This window comes from Mustela putorius, unplaced genomic scaffold (genome assembly GCF_011764305.1).
Source record: "Mustela putorius furo isolate JIRA1106 unplaced genomic scaffold, ASM1176430v1.1 tig00000174_pilon_pilon_pilon, whole genome shotgun sequence".
Classification (NCBI taxonomy): domain Eukaryota; kingdom Metazoa; phylum Chordata; class Mammalia; order Carnivora; family Mustelidae; genus Mustela; species Mustela putorius.
Window position 1 is genome coordinate 8,826,098 of NW_025421304.1, and position 13,732 is coordinate 8,839,829.

Here is a 13,732-nt window from a genome sequence, read left to right on the forward strand (position 1 = left end):
CACAGGCTGCAGACCCCCGCCAGGGTGGTGTGACAGGGAGGCAGCTGGAGAAATAAACACGCTCCCTTCCACCCTCCCTCCCTGGGCACCTTCTGATCTCACAGGGCAAACAGACCTCAAGGTAGCCCACAGCGGGGTCAGCTTCGGGGGAGGTGGGCTGTGTAAGTCAAAAGAGCCAAGGACAAGGATGCCCCCCAGAGATGGAAGCCACAGACGATGGACCCCGCTGACCGTGGACTAAAGCTAAGACTCAAAAGACTATGAGTTTATTGTTGCTCCTATTGTTACCTGTTTGTGTATTGTATAGGTGGGAAATTAGATGAACGGAATTAGGAAAAATGGAAAAGGTTCTACAAAGCGGTGAATGGCTAACTCCTCACCCAACCGTGCTTTAACCTTACATTAGTAACCCTAACGTTACTTTTTGGCTCCTGCATTATAAACGTCCTAATGTCATTTGTAAATGTTAGTCTTACATGCTCAATATAACCCCTTACAACAGAACATAGAACTGGCTGAAAAGTCAAAGATTTGACTAATCTCCAAAGAAAGGGGGGGAATGCAAGGGCCTACTTAGCCAGAGGAAGCCGTTTTGTTGTTTATGCAGTGAACTTAGATTGACCCTATGCTGTAAACGTAGATTGACCCTATGCTGTAAACCCTGTAGATTGACCCTGCTCCTCCCAGAGGAACTTACTTGCAAAGCCCAGATAAAAGGGCAGGTCAGGCCAGGTGGAGACATCCAAACAGTGGAGCGTGCATACTGTCTTCCTAGCTACCAGGGAGAGTGGGCCCTGCCTTTTGGGCGCCAATTCTGACCAAGGTGATAGGCTAGGGTAAATTGTAATCTCATTGGCCACCTGTGTGTAGCCAGGCTCAACCACATGGCCTTTGCTCTATAAAAGCTAGTCTGTGAGGTGGGGAAGGGTCACCTCTTTGTAAGAGACGGCCCTGACCAGTCAGTTTGATTCTCGACACTTGGCGCAAAATAAAGTTTTGCTTGACCTTCGCTTTGTATCAGTCTCGTTCCTTTGACCATGGACCCAACAGGCTGGAAGTGGACAGTGGGCCTAGAGGGGAAACCGAGGACACCAACATTTGGAAAAATAAAAATAGTCTAAGTTTTCAGGAAAAATCTTGCACTTCAGAGGTAGTATGAACCTAGAAATGTTGCCTGAAATAAAGGACTAAAACAGAACCAAACACAATGACTTGAGCTGGTTTGCATATTAAGGATTGGGCGACTCCATGGCAGGCAGTCAGCAGCTTGTGTTGGGTTTCTCTGGGCTTGTTATGGTTCACTCAGAGTGTTCCACCTATAACTCTCCTGCCTCTGAAACCATATACCTACCCTGCCATGAAACCACGGCTATTTGCTCTTAGTTCATCTTTTTTTTTTTTTTTTAAGATTTTATTTATTTATTTGACAGAGATCACAAGTAGGCAGAGAGGCAGGCAGAGAGAGAGAGAGAGAGGGAGGGAAGCAGGCTCCCCACTGAGCAGAGAGCCTGATGTGGGGCTCAATCCCAGGACCCTGGGATCATGACCTGAGCCCAAGGCAGAGGCTTCAACCCACTGAGCTACCCAGGTGCCCCGCTCTTAGTTCATCTTAATAAAAGCAGTTTTTGCTCCCCAAAGTAGAAGCTTGAATTTGCCTGGAGAGAATATTGTTCCTTTTTGTATCTGCAAAAGCAAGCCCTGAGCCCCGGATCACAAAGGTAACAAGTATGGGCTGTTGCTCCTGCTACTGCTGTTTTCCTGGGATCTAGAAAGTCTGAGAGAGCCTGGATGCTGAGTGTGTGCCACAGAGATTCCAAATCTAGAATTTGGCTTGAAGTTTCCTTTGCTGCGCACTACGGGCCTTCTGTTCTGAGGGGCCGTAGAGCCACAAGGTTTGCACACAGGTTCTGAAGCCAGACAGGGCAGCACTGTCTCCGTGGCCCTGAGCGTGTTCCTTGACTTCCCGTGTGTTTCCATTTATCCCCCCTCCACCAGCCCATGAGGGGAAACACCAGCACAAAGACACGTGGCTTGGTACACTGAGAACCCTAAGTTCACGTTGGCTTTATCACCACCCCAAGCCCCAGAAAGGACTCTGGAGTCTCCGCCTGGTTTCAGTGGTGTTTTAGGAGCGAAAGGAGGCCTTTGTCCACACTTGGACTGAGTCATACAGGTGAAGAGGAAGCAGCTGGAGATGTCACTATGACAGGGCAACTGCAGAGCCCAGAAGTGGCAAGGGGCCCCGGCATGACCTGCAGAACACATAGCCCTTCCTTGGGGACTTCCTGAAATCCCAGGGCAGGAAATCAGCCTTCCTGCCGCCACATGGGATGAGGGCTCAGACCAAGGAGAGTGTGTCCGTAAGGGCTGGAGGAGTTGAGGACACTTGGGTCACAAGAGCACAAGGATCCCTCCCACCACCACTGGGACAGAAAGCAGGTCAGCAGCCCCAGCACACCCTTCTGTACCCCAGGACGAGAACTCACTCACTGGGTGCGGTGGCAAATATTGACATCAGTTAATAGATGTTAACATCAGTTAACATCTATTAACATAGATTTTTTTTAGCAGGATCCTTCCCTGGCTCAATCCAGAATGCCACCCATGGTGGAGAGTTCAGTCAGGCTGGTGGCTTTGAGAAATCCACATGGGTTCCTTCCTCCCCTACTGTTATAGCCACCCCAAACTCAGCCCACTGCATCTCCAGGCCTTGTTCTCCAGCCCCAGCAGGTACTGGTAGGCTATTCTAAGTCTTAGGCTCTCCCAGACCTCTCTGGAAGCTGCAGGAAGGCACCCTAGGAGTAGGCCCCCAAACTCACTCACCTTGGGGCACCCAGCAATGGGTTCACTTACCCAGAACCACACTCCCAGCTTCAGCTCCAAGGGGCGACCTCCTTCCTGCTTCAGCACCTCCGGCTGTGCAGTCCTTCCCGGGTTCAGGATTTCCTGCTCCCATGCCTTTGTCCTGCTGCCAGCCTGTGGCTCCAGCATCACTTCCTCTGTCCCTCCTGGCCCCGCTTGGTCCCGTGGTGGACTCAGCCCCAGGCCCCTGCTCCTCCTCTGTCTTTACTCTCTCGTGGCTGCTCTGTTTCTGCAGTGGGGAAATCTTGCTGGCTCCTTTCAGGATCTGTTCTTCTGAATTGGTTGCAGGGGTCTGGGGCGTGGGCCCAGATGGGTCCTGCTCACCTGGATGGGCAGCTGTGGGAGCCTCCACAGGCGGCGTGGGTCTGAGGCTGTCCCCTCTTGTCACAAGCATCTCCCCAGGGTTATCTGTCTCCTGTACATGAATGGAGATCCTGGGGCAGAGAAAAAATACGGCCTTAAAAGCAAGGACTTTCAAGTCACCCCGACCTGGGTTCAGATGCCTGCTGCTGCCCCTCAATGATCATGGCTTATTGGCCTCAGTTTCTCATCTGGAAAAAGGGCCCTTGCATTAATTATAATAGTAAGGTAAGTTGTGTTTAGAACCAGCAGACCCCAATACCTGACTACCTCTGCCCTGACCGGACACCAGGGAGAGGCTGGATTCAGTGAGATGGTACTCTCTGCTCTCGGGATTGTAGGGGATAAGCAGCCAAGGAAGGCTGAAGTAACCTGTGATGGACGCTGGTGGGCACCAGATGTCTATGAAGGCCTTAGAAACCTGCTTCGGCCCCAGGAGGACTGTGGCCTGGAGGCAGGATACCTGGGCTCCCCTCTCTAGACCTCAATCTCCCTTTCAGTTAAGTGAAGAAAGCGTGAACTAAGCCAACTATCCCACGGGAAACCCCAGGTCAGGCATATATTATTAAAATCAGGCAAGAGCGGGGGCCCAGGGTGGCTCAGTTGTTAAACATCCAACACTTGATTTTAGCTCAGGTCATTATCTCAGGGTTGTGGGATCAAGGCCTGTGTGAGGTTTCCCCAGTCAGTGGGGAGTCTGCTTACAACACTCTGCCTCACCTCTTCGACCTCAACCGCAGCAACTTCTTCCTAGGAACATCGCCAAAGGCAAGGGAAGCAAGGGCAAAAAGGAACTATTGGGACTTCATCAAGATCAAAAGCTTTTGCACAGCAAAGGAAACAGTTAACAAAACCAAAAGACAACTGACAGAATGGGAGAAGATAGTTGCAAATGACATATCAGATAAAGGGCTAGTATCCAAAAATCTATAAAGAACTTAGCAAACTCAACACCCAAAGAACAAATAATCCAATCAAGAAATGGACAGAGGACGTGAACAGACATTTCTGCAAAGAAGACATCCAGATGGCCAACAGACACATGAAAAAGTGCTCCACATCACTCGGCATCAGGGAAATACAAATCAAAACCACAATGAGATATCACCTCACACCAGTCAGAATGGCTAAAATTAACAAGTCGGGAAATGACAGATGCTGGCGAGGATGCGGAGAAAGGGGAACCCTCCTACACTGTTGGTGGGAATGCAAGCTGGTGCAACCACTCTGGAAAACAGCATGGAGGTACCTCAAAAAGTTGAAAATAGAGCTACCCTATGACCCAGCAATTGCACTACTAGGTATTTACCCTAAAGATACAAATGAAGTGATCCGAAGAGGCACATGTGCCCGAATGTTTATAGCAGCCATGTCCACAATAGCTAAACTATGGAAAGAACCTAGATGTCCATCAACAGATGAATGGATAAAGAAGATGTGGTATATATACACAATGGAATACTATGCAGCCATCAAAAGAAATGAAATCTTGCCATTTGTGATGACATGGATGGAACTAGAGGGTATTATGCTTAGCGAAATAAGTCAATCAGAGAAAGACAATTATCATATGACCTCCCTAATATGAGGAAGCTGAGAGGCAACATGGGAGGTTTGGGGGGTAGGAAAAGAATAAATGAAACAAGATGGGGTCTGGAGGGAGACAAACCATAAGAGACTCTTAATGTCACAAAACAAACTGAGGGTTGCTGGGGGGAGGGCAGTAGGGAGAGGGTGGTGGGTTATGGACATTGGGGAAGGTATGTGCTATGAAGTGTGTAAACCTGGTGATTCACAGACCTGTACCTGCTAATAATATATTATATGTTAATAAAAAAATTTAAAAATTAAAAAAAAAACCACTCTGCCTCTTCCTCTGCCCCTCCCCCCCCACTCTCTCTCTCTCCCTCCCTCCCAGATAAATAAATAAATAAATAAATAAATAAAATCTTTTTTTAAAAATCATCAACTAGTCATAGAGACTAGACTTCTCGTTTCTCTTGAACAAATAGGTCTGGCTGTGTTGGGCATGTCTGCATAACCGAGAAGCAGCTCCCATTCCTGACAGACCCTGCTGTACCCTGGCAACGCCCCTGGGTCCACTTCACATACATTTTCATTACCCAGACGTTGCGACATTGGGTTTGGAACCTCAGCTAGAGGTCGGGAAGGCCTTCTGAGCCCTGATGATGTTCAGAGGAAAGGACTTGACCCTGGGAGCCATTAACCCCCAGGGTTTAACACTCCCTCTCAGAGTTGCCCCTGCTGTGACTGCTCTTTACAACCCCACTCCTGGGGTCTATGTGAATTGGGGTGGGGGTGAGGAGGTGAGTGTCTGGCATGGACTGAGTCTCACAAGGGAGCCCAGCAGCCTCCTCTCTGGTCTTAGCTCTGGACCGTGTTGCGGGACAACTTTGGACAAGGCCAGCATCAGCTCCCTCTTCTGTCAAACAGAGACATTAATAACTCACAGGAGTGCTGAGAAGCCACGAAGCGGGGAAAGCCCCAAGGGTCCCAAAATGAGGCACAAGACGGTGCAGCTGCTATGGAAAACCCGCTGATGGTTCCTCAAAAATGTAAAAATAGGACTACCCTATGACCCAGCAATTTCACTTCTTTAAAAAAGTATCTAGAAGAATTTATAACACAGTCTCAAAGAGATAACTTGTACACCTGTGTTCATAGCAGCATTGTTCACAACAACCAAATGTGGAAGCACCACATGTCCACCGAGGGATGAATGGATAAGCAAAATGTATAATATCCATACAATGGAACATTATTCAGCCTTAAAGAGGAAGGAAATCCTGTTACATGCCACCACCTGGGTGAACCTTAAGGACATTATGCTAAGTGAAATAAGCCAGTCACAAAAAAAAAAAAAAAAAAGGAAAGAAAAATCCTGAGTCCATTTGTACAATTCCACTTATATGCAGTACCTACAGTAGTCAAATTCCGAGGCAGAAAGTGCAGTGGTGGTGGCCAGATCTGGGGGATGGGCAAGATGGGAGTTGTTTGATGGTTACAGATTTTCAGATTTGTATCATGAAAGATATTCAACCCTCCTACACTGTACACTTACAAACGGTTCAGTTGGTAAATGTTACTTTATGTGTTTTTTCACCATGATGACCAAAAAAAAAAAAAAAAAGTGAGGCTTTTCCCCAGACGTTGAAGGCCCAGCCGCCTCCCTGAGCTGCAGCCAGTCTTCTGAAAGCAGCACCTACTCCTGGATGCCCCTGACTCAGTACAAGCCTGTCCACAGCCAGCCTTGGGCAGGAGGCAGCCGAAGCCACACACCCCGCAGCCCTGCACCCCTTGGGAGGAGTGAGTGTGGGTTGGTGATGACAGGGTAGGTGCGAAGGGTGGCATCCAAGCCTGGCTCGGGTCTCGTCTCTGCTGAGGGCCATGGGAACTGCAGGAAGCCAGTTGCTGGAAGAGTATCCAGGTGGTCAGGTGACCGGCTGATAAAGCCAAGAGTCACTGCTGTCCCACTTGGTCTTCACACCGAGCAGGGCATGGGATGACCCCAACGCACGGCCACGCATTCCCATGCCGTCGAGCGCCCAAGGCTTTCTGTCCTGCTGCTGCACGGTGCACCCGGGGCAGACGCCGCTGACCACTTCCAGCACTGTGCTCCTCCACCTGCTGCTAGGGCCTTAGCAGCCTCGACACAGGCAGCCTCGGCCCATCAGAGTGGATGCTTGACTTTAAACTCATCTTCTCAAAATATACTCATGTGCTAGCTGAGGACAGGCAGGTAGTGATCTCTCCACTTCCTGAGCCCGCTGGCCGGTCTAGTGCGCCTGAAATTCAGAGAACGGCTAAAACTGACATAGAGAACTTTCCCCTCATGCAGAATCTTTTGGGGGCCCCTAACAAGTTCATGGAAAGTCCACCCCTATCCCTAAAGTCCATGTTTACAGCCCTGACCAGGATCCAGGGAAGCCTACCAGGAATTCCTCCTTTTAGTTGGTTAAGCTCTCCCAGAGGCTCTCATTTCCTTCCAGAACAAAGGCAGACAAATGATCGGGGCTTTTCTGCCAGTCGCCCTAGCACACAGACATCAGCCCCGCTCCCTGCAGCAGGCCTAGAGCAGGGATGGGGCTATGTTACAGATAAGGACAACCCCGGGCAGGTGCAGGAGGGCACCAGACCCTCTTAAGACAGGGAAGCACAATATACTTCCGTGGGCCGTCCTGGGGGCCCAAAGCACTGTTCCACAGGCCTAGGAACATAGGACTAGAAAGAGCTTGGCAGTCAGCAGCCTCTGGCTCTTCATTATCCTGCCCTGTGTCTGCCGAGGGCCGAGCGCTGGTTCAGAGGCTGTGTTCCGAGGTCACAATCCCACCTTCAGGTATAATTGTCTTGAAAGCCCTACTGGATAGACTCAGCCTATTCCAGCCTCCCTGTGAATCCCCATCCTTTTCTCCTCCACTTAGTATTTGGGACCTAATTACATGCTGACCTGAGGAGGCAGCGGGGTACAGTGGTTGGGAGCAGATGCTGGAGTCCAGAAACCTGGATTCAGATCTCAGCTTTGTGACTCCCTAGCTGTAGGGCGGTCTCAGCCCATTTCCTCATTTCCTCACTTGCCTCCTGGGATGTTGTGAGAATACAGCAAGACGTGGTCTGTGAAATCTGCGGCCAGTGCCAGCTCCTAGGATTGTGCCGTGAGCCCCAGCTTGTAGCTATTATAACTGCTCTGAGAGCTGGTGGTTCTCAGCCCTGCTCTATATAGGAATCACCCAACGAGCTTGTAAAAAAAAAAAAAGACAGGGAGGAAAAGAGGGAAGGAAGAAGGCAGGAAGGAAGCGTAGGTGAGCTGCACTCCAGACTGAATAAATCAGACTCTCTGGGCATTGGTATTTTAAAAATTGCTTTCAGGCAATTTGAATGGGCACCAGGTGAGAAACAGTGCTCAAAATTCCCAAAAGCAGTGCCTACACCTTCTCCTGTCTTGCCCTCAAGAAGCTAGCCAGCGCGGCAGACAGTGGGCACTCTATCCCAGCAGCTAGCCCCTTGGTCGTGCTCCCGCTGAGGGGCTGCCGTTAATTCCCGCCCTGCCCAGCATGGAGGAGCACCCCTTACCTGGCAGGCGTTTCTCCACCACCATGAGCTGCCTTGGCTTGAGCTGGCAGCCCTGGAGTGAGCCTCACGCCTGCCTCTGAGGGCTGCGGGTCAGGCCCGCTGAATGACGATCCTTGGTCTGTACTGGGTAAAGCTTCCTGGCTGGTGGAGGCTTCACTGACCCTGTTGGATGCTGCAGACAATTCCAGGCCAGTCCCAGGGCTCTCAGTGAATGCTCCAGGAGCTTTGGCTTCGGCCTCTGTGTGCAGCGGCAGGAGGCCAAGGGGCACTTGGGCTGGGCCAGGAACTCCTTCTTCCTGCCCTGGTTGGGCCTCTGCTTGGGTGGGGAGGTCAGATCCTATCTCGGAAGCATTGACGGGGGTCAGCCTCTCCTCTGTCCCCTCTGGCAGGTTCGCCTTCTGGCTCTCTACAGGAAAATCAGCAGCATAAAAATGCATTTCTATATGGATGAGTCGAGCCTAAAGATACTGCAAAGGATATGCAAAGGCCATGCAGGGAAACATGTTTATAATAGTCAGACTGGAAACAACCCAAGTGACCAAGAGTAGGAGGCTGGTTGACTAAACCACGGCCCAGCACCCAGAAACTGCACAGCCATAGAAAATAGACACGAATATCTCCAGATGTGGCCATGGACTGATCTCAAGATGTACTGTAAGTGGAAAAGAATCAGGTGGAGAAAAGTGGGTCTGGTGTGCTTCTGTTTCTCTAGGAAGGGAGGATGTGTGTGTGTGTGTGTGTGTGTGTGTGCGCACGCGCACGAATGTGCACATGCAGGAGCATGTGTATAACCACTGATAACATGGCTAAGGACACACAAAGAAAGACAAAAAATTTTGTGAATGCTTCCATGTGCAAGGGAGGAAAAAAGAAAAGCCAGACTTCTCTTAATACCCCTTGTTTTGTCCATTTGACTTCAGAACCATGTCAATATTACCCAAAATTGTACAAGAAAATGAAACTTGAATAAAAGCAATCCACAAAGATGTAGAGCAAAGTGAAATAGACCTGAGATTCAAGTTGGTGGCATAGCTTACGCAGAAAAGAGCTAGTCCAAGTGACTTAAAACAGCAATGTATAGTGGAATATATAAGAAAGGATAAAAGAAAAATGAAAAGGGGGAAAATAAATAAAGGAAATTTAAAAATTAGTTAAATAGATTTAAAAAGGAAAAAATAAAAAATATCTTTTTATTCTGAAACCATGATGTGTGCATCATGGAACACAGCAAACAGGACCCCACTCACCTTCCCAAGGCCCCCTGATCTCAGCTTGCACAGCTCTGGTGCTCAGCGCATGCTTTGGCTTTGCTCCTTTCTCTTCCACTCGATCTTTGTTCTGAAAGAACAATCATCATCATCAACGTCATTGTTCAGGACACAGACATTGGCTGAACACCTACCATGTGCTTGAGGTAGAAGTATTTAGATTACCTCACCTGGTCTCACGGTAATACTAGAGGATAGATATTGCTACTGCCATTCTAGAGATAAAGACACAAAGTCACAAATTCTTTCTAATGTGTCCTTACATTGCCAGTAAGGGAAAGACCTGACGCGGCTTCTTAATGGACTGGACGTCAAAATACTTAGACCAGGGATGGAAGATAAATTTCAAGTGTCAATTCAGATCATTCAGTCATGGCTATTACAGTGCTGGCTTGGCTTGGATCCTAAAGTCAGATTGACCCATGCCTGTTTAGGGGGCTAGGGGCAAGGAGGAGGGCTGGAAGAGTGCCCCCCTCAATTAATAATGCCTGCCAGGGAGCTGGTGCCTCCTACCGTCACCCCTTTACTATACAGTAGCGTGGCCGGAAGCACAGCCTCTCTTGGCTCTGGAGCCAGACCCTGCCGGGTTTAAACCCCATCTTCACCCCTCAGCCTCCCTTTCCTCATCTGTGAAATGGCGAGAATAATGTTATCTGCTTCGTAGAGTTAGTAAGAGGTTTGGAGGAGTTGATCTGTGGAATGTCCTGACTAATGTGCCCAGCGCATGGTAAGTGCTCGGTAGCTCTAGGGATTTTGTGGCGCCTGAGACAGGGAGCACTCTGTCTTCAAAGAGCCAACGGATTGAGGGACGGATCAAATGTGTAAGGCCCAGAGAAGCTCTCGGCAGCTCTTCCTTTAACTCTGAGTGCTCTGTACCAGGCCAGTGCGCTTACTCCTGAAATGGTAGGAACATTCAGTATTTCTAAGTATAAATATTTCTATAGGACCTGACTCCTTGCTGGGTCCCTCTGGTGCTTCTAAAGGTTTTAAGACTTGGGGACAGCCCCTAAGACTCCTCCTGGTCCTTATCACACCAGCAGGTCTGATCAAGGCACTTACCCCTGAAGGCCCTTTCTCTGGCCTCACCCACAGATGCCCCAACTGGAGCCCAAATGAGCTTGAGACACATTTTGTTTGGCCCACACAGCATTTTCAATTTTTAAATTCGTTATCAACACTTTAAATCTAGGAGACTTTTACATTAAAATTCTAAGTTCCCTTTCGGGGCTTAGGATTGTTCTCTATTCTCATTGTGGTGTATATACTTGTTAAACTGTGTACTCACACGTACTCACACGTACTTTGTGTGGTGTGTGCCATTTATTGTATGTAAATTATGCCTTAATAAAACTGATTAGGGGCGCCTGGGTGGCTCAGTGGGTTAAGCCACTGCCTGCGGCTCAGGTCAAGATCTCAGGGTCCTGGGATCGAGCCCCGCATCGGGCTCTCTGCTCAGCAGGGAGCCTGCTTCCCTCTCTCTCTCTGCCTGCTTCTCTGCCTGCGTGTGGTCTCTGTCTATCAAATAAATAAATAAAATCTTAAAAAAAAAAAATCTGAAGATCTGACAATGTTAAGCTCACGGCAAAAATCGGCTGGAGCAGTTCCCACTAACTGGGGCACCAGTCCTCACAACTTTAGAATGCCTCCCCGGCACTGAGAAGGGTTGGTTCCACTTTTTTTTCCTATGCTATACCCACTTCTCTCAATCCTACTACCTGCTCATCCCTTTGGGATTCCAGCACACCAAGTTCTGTCCTTTTGAGGGTAACAGCACCATGGGAACACCTAGCCTTGCACCTGGCATGTGCCAGGCACTTAATAAATAAACACCAGCTGTTGTCATCGTGATTAACACAGCGCCATCAAGGTGACCCGGATCCCCTTACTCAGCAGAGACCGCTCCCTGGACCTCTTTCTGCAGACTCGGTCCTGCCACCCCCGGAGCTGGGGGAACTGGAAGCATTATCACGGGACGCCTCCTGTTTCACCCCGGTAGAGAGGGACTCGAACAAACTGTCCTTTGGCAGACCTTGTTGGGCTCAGCATGTCCTCTCCCTCCCTCCGCTCTTGGTGTAGGTAGACACACACACACACACACACACACACACGCAAACACACACACACACACAGCTGCGTCATGTCTTCAGGGCTCACTCAGAGGAAGGAGAAGAGACCCTCGACACCATTCTAGAGGACTGGTGTCTTTTGAACAGCTTGCTTATGATTTGGACCCAGGCCTGGCTGAGCCTGACCCTGTCCTTCAGGAAAGAGCACCTAACTTTTAGTAATAATCTAATTCATTGTGACAACCAAAATGATATCCTGCTGGGCGCTTCAGAAAACTCAAGGAGGACCTTCACAAACTCCCGACACCATTTTCTTTTCTTTTTTCTTTTTTCTTTTTCCCTTTTTTTTTTTTTTGACTTCTTAAACATTTTTTAATTCCAGTAGAGTTATTATACAGTGTTATGGGACACCTGGGTGGCTCAGTGGGTTAAGCCTCTGCCTTCAGCCCAGGTCATGATCTCAGAGTCCTGGGATCGAGCCCCACATCAGGCTCTCTGCTCAATGGGGAGCCTGCTTCCCCCTCTCTCTCTCTGTCTGCCTCTCTGCCTACTTGTAATCTCTCTCTGTCAAATAAATAAATAAAATCTTAAAAAAATATATATATAGTGTTATGTTAGTTTCAGGTGTACAATATAATGATTCAAGGGGTTCCTGGGTGGCTCACTTGGTTAAGCGTCTGTCTTATGGGTCATGATCCCAGGGTCCTGCGACAGAGCCCCACATCGGGGTTCCCTGCTCAGTGGGGAGTCTGCTTCTCCCTCTCCCTCTCCCTCTGCCCCTCTCCTCCACTCATGCTCCCTCTCTCTGTAGCTCACAAATAAATAAATAAAATCTTTTTAAAAATAAAAATAAAAAGCAAAACAAAACTATATAGTGATTCAACACTTCTACATATCACCCGGTGCTACAGAAAAATACAAAAGGTTTTAAATCTGTGAAAGATGCTGAAACTTCCATAAACAATGAATTCTGGAACACTGAGAAGAAATTTAAAAATAAATTTTTAAAAAAGATACATTTTTAAAAAGTCAAAACATTAAAAAAAAAAAGATGCTGAAACTTCTAGTAAAACAAATACAAATTAAAACTATAATGAGGTAGGGGCGCCTGGGTGGCTCATTGAGTTAAAGCCTCTGCCTTCGGCTCAGGTCATGATCCCAGAGTCCTGGGATCCAGCCCTGCATCGAGCCCTGCATCGGGCTCTCTGCTCAGCAAGGGGCATGCTTCCCCCACTCTCTGTCTCTGCCTGCCTCTCTGCCTACTTGTGATCTCTGTCTGTCAAATAAATAAATAAAATCTTTAAAAAAAAAAAAACTACAAGGTATATCATTCTATCTATTTCTTGTTATGTTTGATATTTTCCATAATGAAGAGTTGTAAATTTTTTATGAGTTAAAGAAAAAGAATTAGCACTAGAAGGCATATAATCAGTTGTCTTATTTGAATCTTGATTCAAATAAACAAAGGAAAATAAAGCATAAGACAATTAGGAAAATTCGCACACTGACTTTGGTAAAATTAAATTACTGTTTACTCTTTAGTCATGATAATGGTATTGTAATTACATTTTTTTAAAAGATGCCTTAACTTCTAGATATAAGTGCTGATGTTTGTGGAGGAAATGATCCAATGTCTCAGATTGGCTTCAAAATAATCTAGAGAGACGGAAGTCAGTGGGGAAGACATGCAATAACATTGGCCTCCTGTTACGGGTTTGTAGGGTTCATGTTACTAATCTCTATTTTTATAAATGTTTGAAAATTTTCATATAAAAAAATTCGTATTTTGAAAAAATTTTCAAAGTGCTAAAAAAAAAAAACCAAAAACACATGCTCAGTAAGATCTCAGTTTTCAATCACCACACAGGCAAAGAATTAAAAAGTTGGATAATATGTTTTGTTAGCTAAACGGGAGGCAACAAGCCCTCCCGTATGCTACCAACAGGAGACTAAACTGAAATAACTCCTTTGAAGGTCAGTTTGGCTTTATGTACACAACCTTACCCTTTGGCTTCACCCTGCCACTTCTAGGAGTGTATGGTAGAGATAAGCTCACACTTCTGTGGATATTCACTGCACCGTTAT

At 47.7% G+C, this 13,732-nt stretch overlaps 1 protein-coding gene across 4 annotated transcripts in view; it reads right to left on the reverse strand.

Moving 5' to 3' along the window:
- The window catches only part of MYLK3 (myosin light chain kinase 3), a 45,893-nt gene that overhangs the window by 18,343 nt on the left and 13,818 nt on the right, over positions 1-13,732 (reverse strand). For all 4 annotated transcript variants that reach the window (XM_004744109.3, XM_004744108.3, XM_004744107.3 and 1 more), the window contains exons 2-4: positions 9,561-9,651; positions 8,314-8,719; positions 2,854-3,296 (exon numbers count right to left, since the gene is read on the reverse strand). In XM_004744109.3, coding sequence (XP_004744166.1) covers positions 2,854-3,296; positions 8,314-8,719; positions 9,561-9,651 — 940 coding nt within the window. The remainder of the gene's footprint in view (positions 1-2,853; positions 3,297-8,313; positions 8,720-9,560; positions 9,652-13,732) is intronic.